Source organism: Dama dama, chromosome 22 (assembly GCF_033118175.1).
Source record: "Dama dama isolate Ldn47 chromosome 22, ASM3311817v1, whole genome shotgun sequence".
Classification (NCBI taxonomy): Eukaryota; Metazoa; Chordata; class Mammalia; order Artiodactyla; family Cervidae; genus Dama; species Dama dama.
In genome coordinates, this window is record NC_083702.1 from 23,075,601 (window position 1) to 23,102,882 (window position 27,282).

Consider the following 27,282-nt stretch of genomic DNA (forward strand, 5'->3'; position numbering starts at 1 on the left):
CTAAACAACAACAGGATTTGTTTCAGCTGTTTTAAGTCAAACATCTTTATTTTTGGTTTCTTTTTAAAGAAAGCTCTTCTAAGAATTACATATGAAAGATCACACGTAAATCACACTTCTTCGTGGATTAACAAAAATACAGTTTTCATGATTTTTAAAAATCTGTTTTTAGGGGATCCAGAGAGCTGGAAAAATGCTGCTGGGTTTTTCTGGCCTACCACTGAATTGTCTATAAGTCAGTCATAAGGACGCACGTGTATTGTGGGTACATTATTTCCCACCAAGAGAAACAGAGCCTCAGCATCTGGACGGTGCTTATCTCAGGAAATTGGCAGTGACTGGCTCTGAAGGGAAGTTGGTTCTGCTGGAGCGGCACAGGGGCACTGCCTCCTCCCAGGGGAAGTGGGCACAGATGCAGACACCCGGGGAGCTCGGGTTCAGCCAATGACTCATTCACTGCTCTTTACCAGCCAGACCTCGTTGCGACGTCCGTAGGGCTTCATGGGAGGGTCATACCCGGTGCAGAAGTAGAAGTCCGTCTGGTACGTCGCTGTGCCCTCCAGGGCGGAGCGCAGCTGGGCGGCTTGGGCAGCGTAATCAGCTGCCTTGGCATAACCGCCAAACTGCCTGGGGACACAGAGCAAGCTGCAGGTTAACAAAGGGCAGAGTCCCGGGGAGAGGGGGGATTTTTTTTCCAAAAAAGTCACTCATCACTCTTATTTACAACAAGCAGGCTATAGTAGTAAGATTTCGCATCTGCCCCTTCCTACTGGGGTGGACTGAAGCTCACTGAGCCTCACAGCATCTTGTGTAAAATTTGGGTGCATGCATGCTAAGTCACGTTAGTCATGTACAACTCTCTGCAACACCATGGACTGTAGCCCGCCAGGCTCCTCTACTATTTCTTCCTCCAGGGGATCTTCCTGACCCAGGGACTGAATCTGAGTCTCTTATGTCTCCCGCACAGGCAGGCATGTTCTTTATCACTAGTGACACCTGAGAGCCAAAATTGGGGTATGTTTCCTTTTCCTTCCAATTGATTATGAACATTAACTACAATCACGGGTATAAAAAAACTATGTGGAACCTGAAACACAGTACCATTGGCCCTCTGTATTGGTGGGTTCTGGGCCTGCAGACTCAATCAACGGCAGATTGAAAATATTTAGGGGAAAAAAAAAAAACCTTCCAGAAAGTGTCAAAAAGCAAAACTTTCAATTTGCCACCTGCCATCAACTATTTGGTGGCTCAGTGGTAAAGGATCCCCCTGCAATGCAGGAGACTCAGGAGACAAGAGTTTGATCCCTGGGCCTGGGAAGATCCCCTGGAGGAGGAAGTGGCAAAGCACTCCAGTATTCCTGCCTAGAGAATCCCATGGACAGAGGAGCCTGGTGGGCTACAGTCTGTCCATATGTTCAGAGTCAGACACAACTGAGTGACTGAGCACAATGACACACATCAACTATTTACATAGCATTTACAGTGACAGGCATTGTAAGTAATCTAGAGATGATTTAAAGTATACAGAAGGATGTATGCAGATTATATGCCATTTTATATAAGGCACTCGAGCATTCTTGGATTTTGGTAATGGCGGGGTTCATGGAACCAGTACTGTACTAAAGGCGAGCTTCCCTTCCCTTCCTGAAATTTCCCCAAGAGAGGGGAGGCCAACTTTTCCCAAGGCCAAGTCTTCATTGTTTTCTCTAGCTCCCTCTGCTGCCCCAGCTGCTTCTCTGTCTCCAGCTGGGGTGGGGGTGGGGGGAGAGGTGGAGGGGATGGGGGAGGACCAGGGTGTTAGGGTGAAGATGGAACACTGGTTTCTCACACATCCCAGCTGGGACAAGTAGCAGCTTTGTTAAAATACAGAGCAGCCAAAGACAGGGACCCGAGGAAGCCCTGGGAGGGCTCCAAGGCAAGCTTGAAGCATGCGCCAAGAAATCACTTGTAATAAATCCCTGCATGCATGCATGCTAAGTTGCTCAATCATGTCTGACTTTGCGACCTCATGGACTGTAGCCCACCAGGCTTCTCTGTCCATGAGATTCTCCAGGCAAGAATACTGAAATGGGTTGCCATACTCTCCTCTAGGGGATCTTTCTGATTCCCGTGTCTTTTATGTCTCCTGCTTTGGCAGGTGGGTTCTTTACCACTAGCGCCACCTGGGAAGCCCAATAAATCCTTGTGTGTTTGTGTTAGTTGCTCAGTCATGTCTGACTCTGCAACTCCACGGACGGTAGCCCACCAGGCTCCTCTGTCTACGGAATTCTCCAGGCAAGCATACTGAAGCGGGTGGCCATTTCCTACTCCAGGGGATCTTCCCGACCCAGTGATCGAACCTGGGTCTCCTGCATTGAGGGCAGATTCTTTGCCATCTGAGCTACCAGGGAAGATTCAATGAACCCCTTCTCCTGTTCAAATCAGGAAAGCCTTCATTTTCTAATAAGTAAAGAGAATTTTCCTAAATCAGGCATTTCTCTTGATGGCAGAAGGTGGAGACAGAGAAACAATAAAGCTTGTCGTTTCAAGACTATGACTCTCTCCTTACGTCATTGCCTCTGCTCCAAAAATTCATCCTGTGACCTCCCCTAAATATACCACTCTAAATCTGGGCTGCACTAAAATCTTTATTAGAGTCAAGGACATCCCCATTTCTAATGAGCTTTATGACTCAAAGGCCTGAATCCACACCAAGCCAAGATTCAGCCAAATGCATTATTTTTGGTGGGGTTCTCTGACTCATGCTTTGCTCTTTTATAAGCGGTTAGTCAGGCTTGCTAAGTATTCAGCACATACATCACAGGGCTATTGATCTGCAAATACCCAGGATTTCATCTTGAAAGAGCTGGTTATTCCAGTGTCTAGATAACAGCTACAGAACACAGGGCCGAGACCAATTTGGGAGACGTGACGGTTAGTTCTTCAAGTCTATGCAAGAAAGAATGTAAGGCTGATGGAGAAAGGTGAGTTCTAGCTTCACTGAGGCTCCAGTGAGATAAAACTGGATGAGAAGACAGAGGGTGAATATTAAGGAGGTACTGGTTTGGCAATAAAAGCCTGTAAGATACTGGGCTTATTTTCAAAGAATGTCTATAGACTGAGGACCACCAGTCTGCAACCAATCAAATGCTGAATGGGGCGGGGGGCAGGAATTTAGTGCCTCTGCAGCTCCCTCTCACATGTTGATACTGAGCTGTTTTCTATGAAAATGGACAATGCTGACTCTTTAAGCTACTGGTTTCTAGAAACATCCAAAGCAGTGGTTGGTCCTTAACCTTCTTCATTCATCAGCTGGAGGCAAAATGGCTAATTGTGGGCTCACATCCCAGCTCTTCTACTGTCTGTCTAGCTCCTGGTCTTGGACAAGTGCTTTAATGTCGCTAGCCTTCTAGTCCTTCATCTGCTCAGTAGGGACGAGGGTGTCACTCTCAGAAGACTGTTGTGAAGATGACAGATGAGAAAACCCTGCAAACGACTCAGCCTCATGCCCATCACAGAGGAAACTCACAACAAACAGCAGGTATTGTTGTCACTGTACATTATAGTCCGCTCAGAACAGTTGTTCAATTCCCTGACTCCCAAGGTGAGGGACAGCACGGCAATTAAAAGTAAGATCCAGAACCCAGGGCCTAATAATGAAGACCTGGCTCAAATGACAATCTCATTTTCTCAGTGAGGCCTCCTCGCAAAATGCTTTTTATCGTCTAATAGCACTCCCCTCCCATTCTTCCCTTACTCTTCCTCCTTTTATTTCTTCCTTCCTTCTCTCCTTCCTTTCCTATCCTTTTCTTTATTCAGCACGTCTCACCTTCTAACATATTGAATACTATATAATTTATTCTAACATGGTATGTAAATTATTCACTGTTTACGGTCTGAGTTCCGTGGTAGGGAGACTCATGCCCCAGGGGGCAATGATCCTGGTCACTCTTTGTCCACCAGCATATTCTGACCTAACACATATATCAGACCCCTTGGCTAAATGAACAAATTTGCGATAAACAATCAAAGTTGTTGTCTTTGGGCTGACAGACCTAAAGATGAGGGCACTGAATCTGGTGGCCTCCATATTCACTAACTTGTAGAATAAAATCTGAAGCACCTACTAATGGCACAATAGTGGGAATTCAAAGGAAGTGGATTGACTAGGGTCATGCTGAAGGGCAGGCTAAGGACTCTGAGCCTGACCTTAGATACAAAGATGGACTCAGCAAGGGGTTTTAAAGTTAAGGGTCTAGGCACTTCCCTGATGGTCCAGTGGTTAAGAATTATGCTTCCACTGCAGGGGCATGGGTTTGATCCCTGGTCAGTGAACTAAGCTCCTGCATGCCACAACATGTGCCCCCCACCCCCCCAACCAAAAAAAAAAGGTTAAGGGACAGCCATCATCAGACTATAGTTTGAAGAAACCCCTCTGGAGGTGGTAGAGGGATCGGGAAGGGAGACACGGAGGCTAGGAACAGCCAAATGTGAGATAATCAAAGCCTGGACAAAGGCAAGTTTGGGAGGTGAGTTGGAGGGTGGGGAGGCCAGGGCGAGGGTGGGGTGGGGAGAAGGGAGGATTCTCGAGGGCTTCCAGTTAAGTCTCTGAATGGAAATGGATGCCGCCAAACAGAAGAGGAATTCCGAAGAGTCCCATTGGAGAGGAGGGGTGGGTGGGTTCATCATCTGGTTTGGGACATGTTGATATGAAGGTCTCTCTATAAATGAACCACATTCATGCAGCAGTCACTGTGCCCCTAAGTGCGTGGAGGGCATTGTGAAATCTCAGACTCTGGAAAGAACTGGAGTCAGAGAAATAACTGGAGAAAGAGACGGGTCCAGTGACAGACACTGGCATCTGGGCATCACCCGTGAGTGAGTGCTGGCTGTGGTCACGGCCAAGAGGCAGACGACGCCAGGTGGGGAGTAAACAGGCGCGCTGCTCTCGGGAATCCTAGTCCCCAGGTGGTGGGAAGAGGATGAGGACTCAGAAAAGGCCACTGAGAAGGAGCCGTCTGAGTCCAGGGAGACCCACCAGAGTGGTGTGGAGAACGTCATCATTCAGGGATTCTTCCATTCATTACTGGAATAAAAACCCTTGACTCTCACTATTTATTCCCAGGCCGACTGAGATGCTCATAACGAGAATGAAAATCTCCCTCTTGCTTCATCAAGGAAACAAACAAAGCTGAATGAGCTGCAGAAAGATCCATGTGTGTACCTGCCTTCATTCTAACCATCCCTCCCAAACCTCCATCACAGAACCATGCAAATGAGCCAGGACACAAACTCTTCCAGGCCCAGAGCCGTAAGATGTGAAGGAGGCCTCGCTCTGGCTGCCTCACTCCTCAGAGCTCAGCTTCCATGCTGCACTTGGAAGATAACCATGTGGGGCCCCATTTTCCAAGTCCACGGGCATGTTTGCGCCTGTTGAGGAATGTTCATAAGCTCTTTGAGCTCCTCAAAAGAAATAAATGAGTAGTCTATACATTAGACTGTATACAAGTCTGTTAACAAGAGTCTAAGTCTCCATCTTCAAAGCTGCTCACCTCCAGGGCTGTCTTTTTTTAATCTTACTCAACGTCAGAGTTCAGTATTCCCAAGAATTTGGTTGCCATGGGGACCGAGAAAGAAAACACACACCCTGGATTCCAGAAATACAAAAGGAACTGACTAAAAGGTGTGGAAGGGTTGGGGTGGAGGGGGATGAAGGCGGGCTAGCAGATGGACGCTTTGGTCCAAAGTTCAAAAAATAATCAAGTGCTATCTTTCAGGCAGTGCAGTGAGGAAGAGGAGAAATGGAACGACTCTGAGCCTGACCATTCGGCGTGGTCTAGAACTTTCATAATCTACAGGTCGGCACAGATTTGCGGAGAGTCTGCTATGCAGGGAGCTCCTGTGCTAGGCAAGAGACGCCTAAGACAAAGAGCTGATAATTCCATGTCAATGGGAAAGAAGCGTAACACCGCATGGCATTCCATTCAGTCAGACGGAACCAGGCTTAACAAGTTGAGCATCACTGAGCAGGAAATACACGCTTGACAACAGAGAGCCGTAAAGATGATGGGGACGTCTTTCTGCCCCAGCGCGGTCCAACTGTAGTGGTCAGGACAGAAACAGAAGAATTATGCAGGGCAGGAGAAAAGATTAGGATGGAGGTACATACAGAATGCTCTCGGGGCAAGGAACAAGGAGTGATTGGTTCCCACTTAGAACGTGAAGGGGAGGAGGCTAAGGAGGATGTGACATCAAGCTGTTACTGCTGGAGCATCTCTTGTGTTGGTGGCAATGAGCAGAGACTGGGGAGGGGCCGAGAGGTGCTGGGTCAGTGAGTGAAGGTCTGGTCGTGGGTGTTGTACGTGTGTGTTGTACGTGTGTGTTTAACTGGGCTTTGGGAGGTGGGGATGGGATGCTCTGAGGCCAGGTGGAACCCTGGAGTGGGGCTGTGTTGTAGAAGACAGCATGTGCCACGACAAGGCTCTTTACTCCGAAGGATTCACTGCCTGGTGGAAGCTCTGGGACCCAACCCAAAGCCTATCCATCTCCCGTCTGGATTTACTGCTACTCTGGGCTTGGTCCCAACCTCTGGGTGTGCCCCAGGCAGAGGCAGGCGAGGCTCGCTTCCAGAGTCGAACAGCAGGGGGCGGTAGTGCCATGGGTGGTCCTTAGCTTTAGGGCCGGAGGAGACAAACGGACAAGTCAGAAGGGGCAGGAAAAGTGGGAGAACTAGAAATGCTCAAGAGGCCTTGCAACAGTTCAGGCAAGAGATGATGAAGACCGTGGTCATAAGGATGGAGGGGAACGCACAGCAGGGGGTGACGAGGACTCAGCCAGCGACTGATGCGGAAGACGGAGGAGTCAGGATGGATCTGAACGGGATGGGGAGGATGGAGGGGACCTCTAGGAAGGCAGAACACAGAACCCAGTGGGAGGGAATCTGAGTTCCATCAGGGCATGAGGATTTGGGGGCTTCCCAGGTGGCACTAGTGGTAAAGAATCTGGCTGCCAATGCAGGAGAAGTAAGAGACACAGGTTCGATCCCTGGGTGGAGAAGATCCCCTGGAGGAGAGCACGGCAACCCAGTCCACTATTCTTGTCTGGAGAATCAATGGGCAGAGGAGCCTGGTGGGCTATAGTCCTTTGGGTGGAAAAGAATCAGAAGCGACTCAAGCAATTGAACACAGCACACACGGCACAGAGGAGGTTTACTTGGCGAAACCTCCCAGGAAACTTGGGACAAAAGGCAGCAGCACTGGCCCTGCTGATTTGGGTTCATCTACCTGGAAATGGATGACCAAAGCCCCTTGTAAGCACCAGTCTGTAAAAGACCAGAGGGACAGCTGTTAACTCTTAATTCCTCATAGACTTCTGTTCATTTAAAAAGCATCTGCAGTACCTACTACTAATCAATGGACATCACAAGGTCACGAAACAGGAAGACTGAGTTAAGGACGCACTGTGTATTTGAAGGGTGTCTTGGGTGGCACTAGGGGTATAGAACCCGCCTGCCCAATGCAGGAGCTGAAGGAGACGCAGGTTCGATCCCTCCCATGAGGGCATGGCAATCCACTTCAGTATTCTTGCCTGGAGAATCCCATGGACAGAGGAGCCTGGAAGGCTATATAGTTCACAGGGTCGCAAAAAATCTGACATGACTGAAGTGAGTGGGCACCCATGTGTATGTGAAACAGGACTTGTACCTTCGGCTATGTCATTAACTGCCTTCCACAGAAGGGTACTTTTAAATGCACACTTGACTATGCAGTGACACCAAGTGGCAAGTGGAGGAATGATCAGATACTAAAAGCATCAAAGATAAAGTCAGTGTTAGTTGCTAAGCCGGGTTCGACTCTTTGCGACCCCATGGACTGTAGCCTGCCAGGTTCCTCTGTCCATGGGATTTTCCAGGCAAAAATACTGCAGTGGGGGTGCCATTCCCTTCTTCAGGAGATCTTCCTGACCCAGGGAATGAAATCCAAGAAAGTCCATCAGACATAATAAACAAGCTAAAAAAAATTCACCAAGCTATGCTAGACACTCTCCTCTGTTTAGGAGAAGAGAGAAGTTCGTTTAAATTGTAGTAAAGGAAACTTCCACAGACCTGGCTTGAAAAGTACCTTTTAAAGAGAGTCCCTTTTCCACCATGGGGTAGCAGGGTTCCTTGGCGAAATGGCTAATTTCAGCTCTAGAGCAAGAAATGTTAAGATGTGTGCTTAAAATAGCTTGTCCTACCAATAACCAAGGAAGCTACTGGAGATTACCAGGGTCATGTCAAAAGGACCAAGAAACCAAAAGGACCAACCAATCAACTGACCATGGCCAGTGAAGAGGCTCTCACTGGCCAAAGATGGGAAAATTTGAGCATCAATGAGAATAATAACTGCAAACAATTGAAACACATCAATTATGTTTGAATTCATATATTTATATTGATACTCAGAAAACAGAGATCAACAATATCTCCCCTTTGGCGGATGTTAAGAAAAGAAGTCATTATTCTGGAAACTGATAAAGAGAAGGCATCAAGCTAAAGAGAAGGTATCTTGCCTTCTCTCTATGACTTTGTCTTAGGGAAACCAAACAGTAGACGAGGGAAGGTTCTCTACTGAAGTATTCTGGCTACTAAGGGGCTTCCCTGGTGGCTCAGTTAATAAGGAATCCGCTTGCAATGCAGGAGACTTGGGTTTGATCCCTGGGTTGGGAAGATCCCCTGGAGTAGGAAATGGCAACCCACTCCAGTATTCTTGCCTGGGAAATCCCATGGACAGAGGAGCCTGGAGGGCTACAGTCCATGGGTTCACAAAGAGTCAGACACGACTGAGTGACGAACACTTTCACTTTTCTTTCACTCTCAGGGCCTACCCTATATGTACTAGACAACTGTGAGAGTGAGCGCCTCCCTAAATTTTGCACAACAGGCACCCCGCCTCCCTACCTTACTCTCTGCCCTGTGAAAAGACAGTCTTGACATGCTCCAAGTAGAGTTTGCTTTCTCTGCAGCCTCTGCAGTGAAGGCTGGAAAGTCTGAATGAGGACTGCAGTGGGAGTTGGCGGCTCCAGTTCCAGCCGTCCAGCTGAAGTGCACATAGCGTCCTCTGGGGGGCTCTGCGTCACCCAGTCTAGGACAGCCCAGGGCAGCCAAGCTTACACTGTCGGCATTAGCGTACGGAGGAGCCTGGTGGGCTGCAGTCCATGGGGTCGCAACGAGTCGGACACGACTGAGCGACTTCACTTTCACTTTTCACTTTCATGCATTGCAGAAGGAAATGGGAACCCACTCCAGTGTTCTTGCCTGGAGGATCCCAGGGACGGGGGAGCCTTGTGGGCTGCCATCGATGGGGTCGCACAGAGTCGGACACGACTGAAGTGACTTAGCAGCCGCAGCAGCTGTGTTGAAAGCTGCACCCTTGTGGGTGGAGCTGGAGCAGTGCAGATAAAAGTAACTAAGTTTGGAGACCCCAGGAGTGGACAAAAACTGTCCAGTGGGAGATTATTTGTGTATTTTTCATGAGGTTGTTCTAGAGCAGAACCCTGGTGAAGCTTCTGGTCTTGCTCATCTCTCCATGGTTTCACTCCTGTCACACAGGAGGATTTTAACAAATGGGAAGTCCCTGATTATCCAGAAGAGACTTGACTTCTTAGGAGAGGCTGAGGCCTAAAGAATAAAATGATGAAAACACATGCACCTGTTGTTCTCTACAGTCAAGGGACCTGGACCCCACGTGAGGCCCTTCAAACAGCACTAGAACAATAGGATGCATGTGTGCCCTATTTAATTAAATTAAATTAAATTAAATTAAATTAAAAGCCCACAGACCATGAATAACATTCCCTGCCCTTCTGGCATTCAAGGGGAATGTGGGGAATTCAAGGGGGGCTAGAGATATCTCTAGCCCTTTATGCTCCCCAGGTATTCATGACCCCAAACTACAGATTGACCTAGATATTCTGATTCTTCCAGAATTCTGCTGTGGCTAATGTAGGTGTCCAGCTTCAGCTGGGGTTGGGAGGATATTCTCTATATCCAAGTCAATTTGGCAACAGGCAAAGGCATTTACTTGGGCTTCCCAGGTGGTACAGTGGTAAAGAATCTGCCTGCTGATACAGGAGACACAAGAAACATGGGTTTGATCCCTGGGTCAGAAAGATTCCCTGGAGAAGAAAATGACAATCCACTCCAGTATTCTTTGCCTGGGAAATTCCAAGAACAGAGGAGCCTCGTGGGCTACAGTCCATGGGGTTATAAAGAGTCAGACACAACTGAGCAACTGAGCGCACACACACAGCACATAAAGGCGTTTACTTAGATACAATGCAAGTGTTTGTGTGCTGTAGGCTGAAGAAATTCTGAGAGAAACTGTTAGTACTCAGCGTTTCTTACTTAATTCATCAATAATATGAGTTTAGAAAGAGAAGTTAAGAAACAATCCCATTACAATTGCATCAAAAAGAACAAAATAACCAGGGATAAATTTCACCAAGGAAGTGAAAGATTTTTACACCCAAAACTATAAAACATTAATCTGAAAATCTGGAGAAGACAAAAGGCTCATGGATAAGGACTAATATTGTTCAAGTGTCCATACTACTCAAAGCAATCTACAGATTAAATGCAATCCCTATCAAAATTCCAACGGAATTTTTTTTTTTTAAACAGAAGTAGAAAAAAAATCTTAAAATTTGTATGGAACCACAAAAGACCCTGAATCTGGAGAAAGAAGAACAAAGCTGAAGGCATAACATTTCCTGCTTTCAAGCTATATTACAGAGCTATCATAACCAAAACAGTATGATACTGACATAAAAACAGATGCATAGATCAATGGACCAGAATAGAATGCCCCAAAATAAACCCAAGCATATATGGTCAACTAATTTTTAACAAAAGAGCTGAGAATGTACAATGGGGAAAGGACAGTGTCTTTAATAAATGGTGTTGGGAAAACTGGACAGTCAAACACAAAATACTGAAAATGGACCACTATCTTTTTTTTTTTTTTAACTTTTGCCCACACTGTGTGGCATGTGGAATCTTAGTTCCCCCATTAGGGATCAAACCCATGTTCCCTGCAATGGAAGCATTGAGAGCATGGACCACCAGGCAAGTCCCTGGACCACTATTTTACACCATACACAAAAATCAACTCAAGGTGGATAAAAGACTTGAACATAAGACCTGAAACTGTAAAATTCCCAGAAGAAACCACAGAGGGTAGCCTCCTTGACACTAGTCTTGACAATGATTTTTTTTTTTTTTTGTATTGGACACCAAAAACACAGGCAACAAAAGCAAAACTAAACAAGTGAGACTACTTCAAACTAAAAAGGTTCTGCACAGCAAAGGAAAAAGGCAAACTGTTAAATGGGAGAAACTATTTGCAAGTCATATATATGTAACATATGTTAAAAACTCCTATAACTTGAGACTAAAACACTCCAAACAATCTAATTAAAAAAATGGGCAGAGGATCTGAAGAGCCATTTTTCCAAAGAAGACATACAAATGGGCAAAAGGTATATAATTAGGTGTTCAACATCACTAGTCAGCAGGGAAATGCAAATCAAAGCCACAACGAAATGTCACTTCACACTTGTTAGAATGGCTACTATGAAAAAGACAAGAAGTAACAACTGTGGAGAAAAGGGAATCCTTGTATAAAGCTGGTGGGAATGTAAATTGGTGCAGCCATTATGGAAAACAGTATGGAAGTTCCTCAAAAAAATGAAAAATAAAAACCACATGATCCAGCAATTCTACTTCTGGGTATATATCTGAAGGAAATGAAACCACTAACTTGAAGAGACAAAGGCACCCCTATGTTCACAGGAGCACCAGTTTACCAATAGCCAAGATGTAGAAATAACCTAAGAGTCCACAGACAGATGAATGGATAAAGAAGATGTGGAATATACATACAATGAAATATTATTCAGCCATAAAAAGAAGGAAAACTTGCCATCTGTGATGACATGGATTAACTTTGAAGGCATCATGCTAAATGAAATAGGACAGACAGAGATAGGGGAATACTGTATTATCTCACTTATATGTGGAATTAAAAAAAATCTGAACTCATAGATACAGAAAAGACTCGTGATTGCCATAGGGTGGGGAGGTGAGGGGGTGGGAGATATGGGTAAAGGTGGACAAAAGGTAGAAACATCCTGCTATAAGATAAATCTGTTTTGGGGATGTAAGGTACAGCAAAATGACTAGAGTTAACAACACTGTATGTTGCATTACATATTTGAAAGTTACTAAGAGAGTTAAAATTTCTCATCTCAGGAAAAAGATTTGGAATTTTGTCAAATGAAAGATGCTAACTTCCATTGGTAATCATTTCATAACTATCTAATCAAAGCATTATGTTGTACACTTTAATGCAACATTATGTATCAATTACAGCTCAAAACTGAAAAAAAAATAATTTAAATGCAAATGTTCATGGCAGATGATTCAAGAAGTGATTATGAAAATCAAGTGCTACCCTTGGATGCCCAAAGAATTGTCTCCTTACGTGGAATAGACAGTGATGCCTTCCCTGTCTTCGATCTTAATGCTGTCATCGCTGGGAGCTGGCGGGTCACTTTGAAACTTGTTTGGAATCCGGAACCAGACTTTTAGTTTCTTCTGTAGGTCCCCATTGTCACTGGGGAACACAGCAAAGGAAATAGGAACTGTCATCCCCATTCCAAGTCCTGAAAACATAAAACCCCACAGAAAGACATGGGTGTTAGAGACAGAACCTGCTCAGGCCCATGGACCATCTGCTGGTCTCATTCTTTCAAGACAATATTTGCTGTTCTTGAAATTTATAATAGGCATTTCAGGCATTAGTGTGTATCACCACACACATATAAAGTGACTCTTAATTGTACATACTAGAGGTAGTGATTCAAACTTGTCTGGAAAAAATTATTTAGCAATATATATCAAGACTGTAAATATATCAGTGTCTAATTACTTCCCAGGTGGTACAGTGGTAAAGAATCCACCTGCCAATGCAGGAGATGAACGTTTGACCCCTGGGTCGGGAAGATACCCTGGAGAAGATACCCTGGCAGCCCAATCCAATATTCTTGCCTGGGAAATTCCATGGACAGAGGAGCCTGGTGGGCTATAGTCCATGGGGTCGCAAAAGAGTCGGACACAACTTAGCGACTAAACAACAACAGAGTACTTCCTGTCTAATTGCTGATTTTATTTATTTTTAAATTTTATTTAATTTTTCATTTTTGGCTGTGTTGGGTCTTCATTGCTGTGCATGGGCTTTCTCTAGTTGCAGAGAGTGGGGGCTACTCTCCAGTGGCGATGCTTGGGCTTCTCACTGCAGTGGCTTCTCTTGATGCAGAGCCTGGGCTCTGGGCACGCGAGCTGCAGTAGCTGTGGTGCATGGGCTTGGTTGCCCCACGGCACCCCACTTGTCTGCTGGCAAGTGGAAGCGGATTCTTAACCACTGTACTACCAGAGAAGTCATAATTGCTGATTTTAATGAAATAATCTACAATATGAAAAAGGCTATTTAGGGAATAGGATTTTCCTTGCAGAATTTATAATTGTGAAAAATTGGGATTTATATAAATGTTCAAAAGAGGAATATGTCTAAGTAAATTATAGGCACATGATGCAATACAACTTAGCTCTGAATAGTCATGCTTAGGACTAGTTAGCTACAATGGAAAATAATTATGAAATAAGGAACAGAAACAGGATATATTGCACAAACACTATGATTACATATTGTGTGTGACTCGCTCAGTCATGCCCGACTCTTTGCAACCCCATGGACTGTAGCCCATCAGGCTCCTCTGTCTATGGAATTCTCCAGACAAGCATACTGGAGTAGGTTGCTATTTCCTACTCCAGGGGATCCTCCCGACCCAGGGATTGAACCTGGGTCTCCTGCATTGTGGGCAGACCTTTTACCCATCTGAGCCACCAGGGAAGATGCTATTATGATTACATTTTAAAAACCTATTAAAAATAGGATCCTTCAGGACAAGATGGGCCTGATAATCTATGTGAGCCTACTTCTGTTGACTCCAGAAATCCTGAGTCTGCCGTTTGATCCTCAAGACAATGCCTTCCTGTCCTGGGCTCACTCCTATGCTGCATTCCACAATTGGTCTAACTGCTGGGTCTGTGGACCACTCCCTTCTTCATCTGTGAAAGGCGTCCCATGGTGGACATCTCCACTTCAAGGAAAGGACTTTCTCCAAGTCTGCAAATACCTTCAACAATCGCATGTGATGCCTCTTCTTAAACTGATGACATCTAACAACCTTAAGATGGACTGATGTAACTATGGACATAATGTGACTTTTCATTTTGATGTTAACTTGGTTTAATGACTATTTTGCCTTACATCTGTAACTGTATAATGGGGTTTTCTAACCATCTAAAAGCTTTTAATTTACAAATAGTTGTCCGAGCTCCTATGAGTGCCACAGCCTCCTCCAACCATTACTTGGAGTCCCTGGATCAGACATCCTCACTATGAGGATTAGGAGAATATGTTGCCTCACCAATTTAGGGACATCGCCCCTTGTCAGCTCAGAAGCAGTTATGGAATGAGAACGACGCCCCTTTTCCCTAGGCAACATAATTCTCCTAAAAGAAAAGGGGGGAATGAGAGAGTCATTTCCTAGGCAGGTTGATAAGAAGTCTTGGGGTCCCCAGGGAGACAGAGGTCTGGGATATTCAAGGAGGAAGAAAGGACAAACTTTTTTACTTTTTTTCCTCTACATTCCTTAGGATTATATAATAATAATGTATCCTGCCTGAGGACAGTCTTTGGATTAAACCCTCTGGCTAATTCTGTTATCTTAAAATGTAAATTATGGGAGTAGGTCTGGTGAGGTCTTTACAACCTCCAGACATTCTTTGGATTCATTGAAGAGTATATAACTCCATTGCTAACACTAACAAAGGGGGTACTCTTTTGCCCCCTTCTGATGCCTATGTCAGAAGCTTTCTCTATCTCCTTTATACTTTAATAAAACTTTATTACACACACACACACACAAACCTATTAAAAAGCCCTAAAAATACATTCAAAGATGATAATGATTACATTAGAAAAGATGGACTGGGGTGCTGTTTTATTATTTTCAAAAATGTTTGATGAGTTTGTAATTTTTACACACATATTCTTCTGAAGAAAATTTATGACAGTGCTAAGAAGGGAAAGACTTCTTTGTGACCTCCTACTGGTCGAGTTATGTCCAAAGCCTGATTTCTTTGGTTCTAACAAATATTACTAAGCTTGATACGATCTTCTTTCTCATTTATCAACTTGAGATATATCCTAAATATGAAATACATTTTTTTTCATCTTGTATTCTGAACCATTTTGGGTTTGTACTGATTCTAAAGTGCAGACCAAGTTAGAGAGCTTAAGAAAGTCACTCAGTCGTGTCTGACACTCTGTGACCCCATGGACTATACAGTCCATGGAATTCTCCAGGCCAGAATACTTGAGTGGGTAGCCTTTTCCTTCTCCAGGGGATCTTCCCAACCCAGGGATCGAACCTAGGTCTCCCACATTGCGGGTGGATTCTTTCCCAGCTGAGCCACAAGGGAAGCCCTTAAGTGTTAAAGTCCTATTTAAATATGGTTTGCATGCAAACAGGTACACTGAAACTTCAGGCCTCTCATTTTATCACAAAAACAGGGAGACAGCCAGCATGGACTACCAAGTCTTATTATTATTATTAGACCATGCCACGTGGCTTGCAGGATCTTAGTTCCCTGCCCAGGGATCAAACCTTGGACCCCAGCAGTGAGAGCACTGGTACTAACCACTGGATGGCCAGGGAATCCCCATGGACTGCCAAGTGTTTAAGAAGGGGACTAAGAATTCTCAGGCTCCTGATTTGCCAGAACAGAGCTGGGGACCAGCTACGCTCATCACTCACTGATCTTCAGAACCCCATAGAATCTGAGCGACTAGGGGGCTGACTCGAGATTTTCAGCCTGGGAGCAGAGGTCTCAAGTCGGAGGTCAGCTTTGTTCTGTGGCCTGGCTTACCATGGACACACCTTACCCAGTCCACCAATCCAAAGATACGCACTGTAAGGTTAAAAAATAAAAAACGAACAAACAAATGTGTCTTCATAGCAGGGAGAGAAGCATGAACTCAGGGCTACTGAGCGGGCATGAAGTCAGGGGGTCTCCCCAGAGCCTCCCTGCCCACACAGGACAGCAAGGTCTCACTTCACTCAAACAGGTGGGGACAGGCGTCGTGGGGTCCCTTCCCGCGTTTCCCATCGATGACGTGAGACTGCGGCCCGGGCCCAGGTGACCAGAGCCCACCCCTGAGGGCCACTCACCCTTATCGTTGGAGCCTCCCACATACTTCAGGACTTTCGGCATTGCCTCCCTCAGAGCCTCGTCCACAGGCTTATCTGCCACTTCCACTGTGGCAAACTTCCCGCCTTCACAGGCCCTCTCCTCGTAGGAGACATCTCCCTGGAGGCAGAGAAGACACAGCGCTGAAGAGGTGTGGGGGAGCAACCTGTGAGGACTCTGAAAGTGTTAGTCGCTCAGTCGTGTCCGACTCTTTGTGACCCAGCGGACTGTAGCCTCTGTCCAGGGAATTCTCCAGACAAGAAAACTGGTGTGGGTAGCCATTCCTTTCTCCAGGGGATCTTCCTGACTCAGAGACCGATCTTAGGTATCCCACATTGCAGGCAGATTCTTTACCATCTGAGCCACCAGGGAAGCCCCTACAAGGAGTAAAAGTCCAGTTACAAGAGGCCCAAACTGCTAAGGAGCTTTACATGATGAGCCTAACCCTGGTGACAGTGGAAGAGACAGGCCGGAGTATGAAGGACCATAAGAAATAGACTCTTAAGAGTTCTTACAGACCTAGAGACAGCAGAGAAGGGATTGCTGCCAAGGAGGAAGGATTTGGGAGGAAGTGACACAGGGCAGCTGATTTCTCAGGGGCACGGGGGTGTTGCTTAGTGAGACGGACTGGGAAGAGGAGTCACGTCTGGGAGTACAGTGTGAACTGAATTACTCTGATTCTTCCTGAATTACAGCCCTGCTACTAGATTGAGGCTAGTCTTGGGGCCTCAGAGTTTTGTGTGATTGGTGTTGTATTGGTTTGTTTCACCCTTTGCCACATTGTAAAGTTGTGCCTTCAAACTTAAAAAGAAAATCACAATCCATAACAAGAAATACTTTTACAACATGCCTTATCAAGAACATGAAACAACTTCATATAATCAACATTCTCAGAGAAATAACAAGATATTACATCCCAAACCACCCAGAACAGCCCCAGAATGCTGTAAAAACAGAATGGTCTGAGATCAAAGAGCTCTGGGAAATTAAAAATATAACAGAGGAGGAAAAATATGGCAGAAAGGTTGGAAGATAAAATTGAAGGAAATATTCTAGAAAATCAAGTAAAAAGGCAAAGATGTAGAAAATAGAAAAGGAAAAGGATCAAGCCAAGAGATCCAACATCTGAATAATAAGAGATCTAGGAAAAGAGAGGACTTCCCAGGTGGCTCAGGGGTAAAGAAGCTGCCGACCAATGCAGGAGCCACAGGAAACCAGGGTTTGATCTCTGGGTTGGGAAGATCCCTGGAGGAGGAAATGGCAACCCACTCCAAGTTTTCTAGCCAGGATAATTCCATGAACAGAGGAGCCTGGCATGCTATATCCATGGGGTCACAAATAGTTGGATATGACTTTGCGACTGAGCACACATGCACGCAGGAAAAGAGAAATCAAAATGGCAAAGGAGGAAACAACTACAATGACAAGCCCACAAAACTCTGAGGCCCCGAGATTAGCCTCAATCTAGTAGGACTGCCTTTCAAGAAGAGTCAGAGTAGTTCTGTTCGCACTGTACTCCCAGTCATGACTCCTCTTCCCAGCCCGTCTCACTAAGCGCATCCCCTGAGAAATCAGCGACCCTGTCACTTCCCCTTCAAACCTTCCTCCTTGGCAGTGATCTCCTCCTGCATCGACTCTGTCCTAAAGTCATTACCTTTACCCTACACGCCCACACAGCTCTCCTCCAGCCCTCCTCCTCCTCCTTGCCCTTTGACGTCTCATTATGATATTGGGCTTCCCTGGTGGTAAAGAATGTGCCTGCCAATGCAGGAGACATAAGACATCGGTTCAACCCCTGGGTTGGGAAGATCCCCTGAAGAAGGAAACGACAACCCACTCCAGTATTCTTGCCTGCAGAATCCCATGGACAGAAGACCCTGGTGGGCTAGTCCATGGGGATGCAAAGAGTCAGACATGACAGTACACACACAAACAAACACGATATAATTTTGCATTCCCGAACATACAGTAAAGCAGTACTTTGAAACTTAAAAACCCACAATCCAGAACAAGAAATACATTTTTACATCATGGCCTATCACGGACATACATGTCTGAAGCAAAGTTTCACAAAATAACACTTTACCCTTATGGATTGGATGCATGATGATACATGCCTTTTCTTTTTTTAATTGAAGTATAGTCAATTTACAATGTTGTGTTAGTTTCAAGAGTACAGCAAAATGATTCAGACATATATTCTTTTTCAAATTCTTTTCCCTTGTAAGTTATTACAAAATATTAAGTATAGTTCCCTGTGCTATACACTGGATCCTTGTTGGTTATCTATTTAATACATATAGTAATGTTTCTATGTTAATCCCAGACTCCTAATTTATCTCTCCCAGCCTTCCCCTTTTGATGAAACACAAGCTGGAATCAAGATTTCTGGGAGAAATATCAATAACCTCAGATACGCAGATGACATCACACTTATGGCAGAAAGAGAAGAACTAAAGAGCCTCTGATGAAAGTGAAAGAGAGTGAAAAAGCTGGCTCAAAACTCAACATTCAAAAAAACGAAGATAATGGCATATGATGCCATCACTTCAAGGCAAATAGATGGGGGAACAATGGAAACAGTGGCTGACTTTATTTTCTTGGGCTCCAAAATCACTGCAGATGGTGACTGTAGCCATGAAATTAAAAGATACTTTTTCCTTAGAAGAAAAGCTCTGACCAACCTAGACAGCATATTAAAAAGCAGAGACATTACTTTGCTGACAAAGGTCAGCCTAGTCAAAGCTATGGCTTTTCCAGTAGTCATGTCTGGATGTGAGAGTTGTACTATAAAGAAAGCTGAGCACCGAAAAATTGATGTTTTTGAACTATGGTGTTGGGGAAGACTCTTGAGAGTCCCCTGGACTGCAAGGATATCCAACCAGTCCATCCTAAAGGAGATCAGTCCTGGGTGTTCATTGGAAGGACTGATGTTGAAGCTGAAACTCCAATACTTTGGCCACCTAATGCAAAGAACTGACTCCTTGGAAAAGACCCTGATGCTGGGAAAGACTGAAGGCAGGAGGAGAAGGGTGCGACAGAGGATGAGATGGTTGGATGGCATTACCAACTCGATGGACCTGAGTTTGAGCAAGCTCCGCAAGTTGGTGATGGACAGGGAAGCTTGGTGTGCTGCAGTCCATGGGGTCACAAAGAGTCGGACATGACTTAGTGACTGAACAACATAGAGCTGCTAAGTGTCTGAAACTAGGAACCAGAATTTAAATCCCCAGACTCTGGTCTAGGGGCTTCCCTGACAGCTCAGTTGATAAAGAATCCGCCTGCAATGCAGGAGACCCTGGTACGATTCCTGGGTCGGGAAGATCCACTGGAGAAGGGAAAGGCTACCCACTCCAGTATTCTGGCCTAGAGGATTCCACGGATTGTATAAGTCCACGGGGTCACAAAGAGTCAGACACGACTGAGTGACTTTCACTCAGTGGTCTAACACTTGTCACAAGGCTGCAAGCTCCATGAGGGATGAAGTGAGTGTTTTTCAGCCTCTCTCTTTAGGTACAGAGGTAGGCATTTCTGACAGACACTTGTAGGCCCGTGTCAAACTCAGATCAAGGGCATCAAAAATCTTTCAATTCAGTTCCTTCTCTTGCAAATGGAGAAACCAATGACCAGCTCTCTCCAGTAAGAGCTGGAAGGGTGCTTACAAATCCATCAGTTCATTTGCCTCTTATTACAAGCAAGCAGTCCACTGTACAGTTGGACAAACAGGTCCGGAGTTCAGCCAGGGCCTGGCTCAGTTGGGACACATCAGCAGAGGGGTAACCAAAGCTGTGAAAGAGGATGTGTTGCCCAGGGAATGTATATTTGTGCTGCTGTGTGCTCAGTCGTGTCTGACTCTATGCAACCCCAAGGACTGCAGCCCGCCAGATTCCTCTGTCCATGGGATTCTCCAGGCAAGAACACTGGAGTGGGTTGCCATGTGGTCCTCCAGATCTTCCTGACCCAGAGATCGAACCCAAGTCTCCTGAGTCTCCTGCATTGCAGGCAGATTCTTTGCCACCTACACCACCTGGGAAACCCCAGGGAATGTATACAGAGCATTCTATATAAATCATGTTCATGAATCCCCACCCAAAAGCTGTCATTCACCAAGCTCTTTCCTGTGATGGCTCAGGCACCACCGAAGTGTCTACCTGCCTTGGCAGCCACACCAGAGCACCTCCTCATTGGCCTTCTGCTATTTTTGTCAATGTCTTGGTCATTCCTGCCTCAGAGCCTCTGTACCTGCCTCTCCCTCTGCCTGGGGGTTCCCTTCCTTTCTCTGCGTGATAAACTCCTAGTCATCCAACAGGTCTCAACCTAAAAGTCACTTCCTCAGAGAGGATCCCAGTTTAAAACAGGTGCCCCATGATATTTTGCCTTTTCATACTGTTCTTGGAGTTCTCACAGCAAGAATACTGGAATGGTGCTGGGAGCTGCCGGGATGCGCCCAGTCCGTGACAAGCTCATGGGACCAGGATGCGCCCAGTCCGTGACAAGGTCATGGGACAAGAGAGGAACCTGCAAGGCAGCTCTTCCTCACACGGGGCTGCCCCGGGGACCCGATAGGTCCCCTCAAGAATCACCGGGACGTACCCAGACCGTGATAAGGTCATGGGATGAGAGAGGAACCTCCAAGGCAACTCTTCCCCTAGGAGTTGTCCTGGGGGCCCGGTATGTCTCTTTCCTCTTTCTGTCTTACTGTTGTTGGGCTTTGTATTAATTTTTGGAAATGTAACATATAGTGATCAGGCCTCCCTGGAAAAGCCCAAGCCTATTTGGAAATGCTCATGATTGCTCTGGCTTAGGATACGACCATAAACATCAGGTCATAAAGGAAAAGGCAACAGGCATAGCTCGGCTGCTTGCTTAAAAGATTATAATGTTCTAGAATAGAAAAGAGTAGAGGCATTTAGATTTAGAAGTAGAAATACTGCTTCTATTTACTTGCTCGTTGGTTGAGAGGGTTTTCATTATTGCTATTTCCTTGCTGCTATTTGTCCACTGTTTCCCTTTCTTTAAACAACATGGAAGATTATGGGTATTTTTGTAGAGTTAGGAAATGGGGTACATAGGATTTCAATAGAAGATTTATATTAACCAGCTTCACTGCCATTCCCTCACTATTAACAGAGGTGTTTTGCCGCTTCACAGTTAATCACTGTAAACTCTGTAATTTCAGGTAAAGAAAAGTATCAGGGTTTTCACATGGTACTATTCTCAGAAACGTCAAACATGCTTGTGTAGCCCTTCCCATGTATTGTTTTATTGTCTAAAGAATTCATACTATACCTGAAATTTGTGGAACATTGTTTTTGTTAGAGTGAAAATGTTAGGCCATTGAGGCAAGAAGACTAATGTACGGGACATTTAAGAAAAAACCCTGTAATCGGAAATGTTCCAGATGAATTCATAGGGGAAAAACATGGGAAAGAAAAATACTGACAGAAGCACAAAACCGATATCTGATGTAATATGAGTTACACTGAGTTATGCAAGCCCCTTCGCCATGACAAGGCTCTGATCCCTGAAGGGGATTTGACTCGTTGGAAAAGACCCTAACGTTGAGAAAGATTGAAGGCAAAAGCAGAAGGCAGCGACAGAGGATGAGACGGTTAGATAGCATCACCCACTCAATGGACATAATTTGAGCAAACTCCAGGAGATGGTGAAGGACAGGGAAGCCTGGCGTGCTGCAGTCCGTGGGGTCACAAAGAGTCCAACATGACTTAGCAACTGAACAACACTGGAATATAATTACAATGGAAATTGTAATGGAATAATAACGTGTTTAATCTCTACTGGGAACCATAAGCCCCACAGGGTCAGGGACTGTCTGCATTGTTTACCAGTGTTATCTCTCAGCATCGAGGACCATGTCTTTCATATATACAGCAGGGTCTCTATAAGGATTTGTGGGAAAGGAGGCCGTGGGGTGAAACCTGGCTTTACTCTAACGACAAGGAATTCGGCAACCATAGATGGCTAGAGAGATGAGACCCTAGCCTAACTATATATGTCTTGGAGGAAGGCTGCATCACACTGTCTGAAGGAGGTTCTCCAACAGGTACCCCCTGTTTTCACAGCATCTACGTCTGCAACTTCTCATCTGAACTGCTGGATCACTAAGAAAATTCAGGTTTGAGAGATGGGTTATTATCCAACTACTCTTGTTCTCCAGGGAGCTCAATTTAAATAGGTTCTCTCTATTTCTGCAGAAAATAAAGCACCTAAGTTAACACTGTTAGCATATTTGATTCTTCAAATTTAACACCTTGAGTGCATTTCCTTGCTACACGGAACAAAATAATGACCCTTCCTTGCCCCACATTCAGCTAGCTCATGCTCCCAGATACTTGATGAGGATTTCAGCCAGTGGCCACAAACACCAGTTTTCAACATTCAGTGGGAACCATAGTCAAGCCCCAGACAGAGATGTTGTAAGAATGCCTCTTGCTATGAGATTTGCAAAGTCCTCTGCAAGGCTGTTTTTCCCCCTTGCCACTTGATCTGGTGGGTATACACATGGATTTTGGAAGACAGCTTTCTCATTCTAAGGGAATAACAATAATGATAATGAGGATCAAGCTGAGTATTTTCTATGTGTCCTGTATTATTTGACACATTTTATGTGGATCCATTCATTCAACTCTCCAACCACCCAGTGAAATGTTCTTATCTTCATTTTCAGATGAAGCTGGAGCACGTGAGGTTAAGCAAGGTGCCCAAGATATAGCGGCAAGAGGTGGTGCCAGGGTTCCGAGCCAGGCGGTGGGGTCCTAACCCTTGTGCACAGGCTGGAAACAAATCCCATGAAGATGCCCCTTAGTAATATCAGTCCTGCACTGAGAACCCACAAGTCCCGCCCAACCCCACACAGAGAGCTGTGCGTCCTTCTCCCCCTCCAGGCAATGCAGAAGGCACCTGATAAGGTCTGCAGCAGCCTGTGCGCCCGGCAGGTACCTGGAATCAGCCCTGAACATCTGGCTGAACCTAACCTCAAGCTACTTGGTGCATACCATGCGCTCCATCCATTGACCCAGGACAGTGGACAACAGTTTCTCTGACTTAAGACTCTTTCCGAGGAGAGATCATTTCAGAAAAAGATTATTTTCACGATAATAACACCCTGAAAGTGTATATATCTTTTAAAAGGGTTTTAAGAGTCTTTGAATGTTTAATTGTCACACAAGGCACTGTTATTCTCATCTTACAGTTGAGGAATTTGAGGGTTCAGAGAGGTTGAGAGGTTAAGCAAAGTGAAGTGAAAGTCGCTCAGCTGTGTCTGACTCTTTGCAACCCCATCGACTATACAGTCCATGGAATTCTCCAGGCCAGGATACTGGAGTGGGTAGCCTTTTCCACCTCCAGGGGATCTTCCCAACCCAGGGATTGAACCCAGGTCTCCTACATTGCAGATGGATTCTTTACCAGCTGAGCCTGAGAGATTAAGAAACTTATCCCAAATTACCTGTAAGAAAGGGAAAGTTAACAATCAAGTGCTAGGTATTCTGTTGCACAATTTATAAATGGTTCTCATTTAAATTTCAATAAGACGTGAATTATTTTTACCCCCTCATCAGCATCAGAGAGGTTAAGCTACTCAGGACCACGCAGCTACTGAAAGCGGAGTTGAGCTGAGTTCTGACATAACAATATCACTACATTTGTCGGGTGTTTTAGTTTATAAGTCATTTTCATGTTTCTCAAAAAAAATGTAAGATTTCTATCAACTCTGGGAGTGGATGGAGGAGATATATTGATACCCCTTCTACGCTGCAGGAACTGAGGTTCATTCGGGTTAAATGGTTTGCTTCGGCTTGGTAATAATACCCTGTATGGCCCCATAATTCAAACTTCTTATTTTCTACTGGGGTATAGCCAATTAACAACACTGTGATAGTTTCAGGTGAATGGAAGGGACTCAGACACACACATACACGTATCCATTCTCCCCAAACTCCCCTCCAGGCTGCCACATAACACTGAGCAGAGCTCCCTGTGCTATACAGTAGGCCCTTGTTGGTTATCCATTTTATTTTATTTTTATTTATTTATTTTTTGGTTATCCATTTTAAATATGGCAGTCTGTACATATCCATCCAGGACTCTCTAACTATTCCTCCTCCTCATCCTTCTCCCAGGCAACCATAAGTTCGTTCTCTAAGTCTATGAGAGTCTCTTTCTGTTTTGTAAGTTCATTTGTATCATTTCCTTTTAGGTTCCACATATAAGGGATGTCATATGATATTTCTCCTGTCTGACTTACTTCACTCAGTATGGTAATCTCTAGGTACACCCATGTTGCTGCAAACTGGCCCCATATTCTTACCAAAGGTTGAGAAAAGATGCTTATCAGGGAGGTGCATTTATGCCTGGAGACAACAAATCAGTGGTAGGTGACTCTGCACTGAGAAGTGGCTAATAAGGAAAAAGACTTTTGAACAGAGGCACCTTGACTCAAGGAATTGACTTCACTGATACTAACAGAGCTGAAAGGGGCTTCTCAGGTGGCGCTAGTGGTGAAGAAAACCAGCCTGCCAATGCAGGACATGTAAGAGATGCAGGTTCGAGCCCTAGATAGGGAAGATCCTCTGGAGGAGGGCATGGCAACCCACTCCAGTATTCTTGTCTGGAGAATCCCATGGACAGAAGAGCCTGGTGGGCTACAGTCCATGGGGTTGCAAAGAGTCGGACATGACTGAACAACTTCGCAAAAGAGCTGAGAAGCCCAGCAGGGAAGAGTGAAGCAACCCAGAGGTTTGCAAGAGCCCTACAGGGCTGTGGAGGGAGGGTGATGTTACCTGAGCTCGGATACCTGGGTCATGTGGTGAAAACTAGAACCATGGTAACCTGGCCAGTAAGAGTTGGAGCCCCAGAGAAGCTCCTGGTTCCAGAGACCTCATAGGGTGGAGAAGGAGTCGAGAAATACCCTGGTCTCTCCCTTCTTCCCATCCTCCTGGCTCCTTCTAGTCCTTTCTCCCAGGAGACCAAACCCTCAGCCTGCATTGCAAATAATCCTGTACCCCAAAGACAAAGTGGGCCCAAGTCTTTTACAGAAAGGAAAGTTCTCTGCGAGGTTTAAGTTAACAGGCAGATTCTTCAGTGTCAAGGCCAACAAGGACCCTGGAGGTCACTGGGCTGAGTCCACACATGCGTGTGCACAAGGGCGACATCCCATCATAGACACCTCCTCCTGCCCACCTGATCTGCAGTGTTTACAAACATTTGTAACAGTTAAAACTGACACAGTTGCCCTATTCCAACTACAGCCTTAGCCTAACACTCTCTAGTCCTTCCTCCCCTTCTCTGCTTTTTTTTTTTTTTTTGATCACAGTACTGATCACCACCTGATACATGAAATATCTGACATTTAACTGTTCATTAGTCACTAAAACAGAAGCTCCACGAGGACAGGGATTTTTTCCAGTTTTGTTCACTATTTTACCCTGCTTCCTATAAGAGTACCTGACCCTCACTTGGCACTTAACAAACAGCTATTTGTTGAATGAATACATTTTATATCTAGAGATTTCACACACAAGAGTCTGGATTGCTGGTTTTCCTTAAAAACCTGGCAACTCTGGTTCACATCGATGCATGACGTGTGTGCTCAGTCACTCAGTCGTGGCCGACCCTCCAGCCCCACGGACTGTAGCCCACGAGGCTCTTCTGTCCATGGGATTCTCTCCAGGCAAGAATACTGGAGTGGGTTGCATTTCCTCCTCCAGGGAATCTTCCCGACCCAGGGATCGAACCCACATCTCCTGCATCTCCTGCACTGGCAGGTGGCTTCTTTACCACTGCATGACAACTGCCTGGAATCACTCTTTGTAGATGGGGACTTGAGTTCTCACTCCAGTTAGCCTCAGCTTGCCTCAGTCTGTCACCCATTTTCATCACGTGCCTGGCAGCTTGTAGGCATCTGAAAAGGTCACCTTTGCTAGATCTAAACTGCTCATTCTACATATGAGTAAAGAGACAGTTAAAGACAAAGGCACAGGCCTCTGGCTCTTAGCTGCTTAAATAGTCCAGACTCTAGTTGAGGGTTTTGTGTGATGATTGCATAATGGGTACCTGGCCTTGGCCGCCCAGACAACATGGTTTTTTAACAAAAGAAGCACTGGGTGGGGAGCTCAGTATCCAGCCAGGAGGAGCACAAAGTACCTGCCTTCAAGGAGCTTATCACCCAGTGGCAGATTCCTTGTTTTCAGGGAGGAGTCCAATCTGCCTGGGTGAGCTCTGATGTCAGTTTGGGGGAAAACTGCTTTGATGCCTCACTCATTCTGTATTCTAGGCGCCCAGTTTTGGGAGTTCCATTGACCAACAAGCCATTTCACAGCTCTGAGCCTTTGCACAGGCTCTTTTCATTCCTGAGCATTCCTGCATAGCCCCGAGGCCCAGCTGAAGGCACTTCCTCTGCGAAGGCCTCGCCGTCACCCACTGGCAGAATTGGACTGCTCCTTGCTAGGTGCTCCTGGCCTTCCACAGTTACCTCCACGCGGCACGGATCTTGTTCTTTTAAACTCTGCTCTCCACCAAGTACGGTTTGGGAGCTTCTTAAAGATAAGCACTTTTTCAGTCCTTCCTGCAACCGAAGACCTCGCAGCACACAAACATTCAGAACGTTTGTAATGTATAAATGGACCCGTGCATTCAACAGGCGCAGCCCATCTCGTTAAGCTGGGATTCTCCCCTCAAACCCATCCTGTCTCTGTCCCCCCTCCTCCCAGCAGAGCCCCCTTTCCGGTCCTCAACAGCCCTGTGGGCCTACCTTGTCCCCTTTGCTCAGGACCTGCCAAGGCCAAGTCTCCACGCTCCCGAACAGCGAGTTTTTGATCATGCCCAACATGGTGTCGCCGCGGTGCTCAGGACGCGCGGGGAAAGGCTGGGAAGGGGAAAACCGCTGGAGCAGCCGGCGGAGGCAGGGCTCCCGGGCGAGTGCGGGAGGG

The 27,282-nt window shown here is 45.7% G+C and overlaps 1 protein-coding gene across 1 annotated transcript; it reads right to left on the minus strand.

The window, feature by feature from the left end:
• Positions 1-16: 16 nt before the first annotated feature.
• On the minus strand, positions 17-27,282 carry HEBP1 (heme binding protein 1). Its single transcript, XM_061125047.1, has 4 exons — positions 27,105-27,282; positions 16,315-16,453; positions 12,501-12,681; positions 17-627 (listed from the first exon to the last, which is right to left on the minus strand). Exons 1-4 carry the CDS (start codon positions 27,180-27,182, stop codon positions 450-452), a joined length of 576 nt encoding a protein of 191 aa, XP_060981030.1. The 5' UTR covers positions 27,183-27,282; the 3' UTR covers positions 17-449.

Excerpts from the sequence above, each read along its gene's own strand:
- HEBP1 (XM_061125047.1), bottom strand. The coding sequence starts at position 27,182 with ATGTTGGGCATGATCAAAAACTCGCTGTTCGGGAGCGTGGAGACTTGG. Across the intron at positions 16,454-27,104 it reads TCCTGAGCAAAGGGGACAAG|GGAGATGTCTCCTACGAGGA; the intron begins GTAGGCCCACAG and ends CTCTGCCTCCAG. Across the intron at positions 12,682-16,314 it reads GGGAGGCTCCAACGATAAGG|GACTTGGAATGGGGATGACA; the intron begins GTGAGTGGCCCT and ends TTATGTTTTCAG.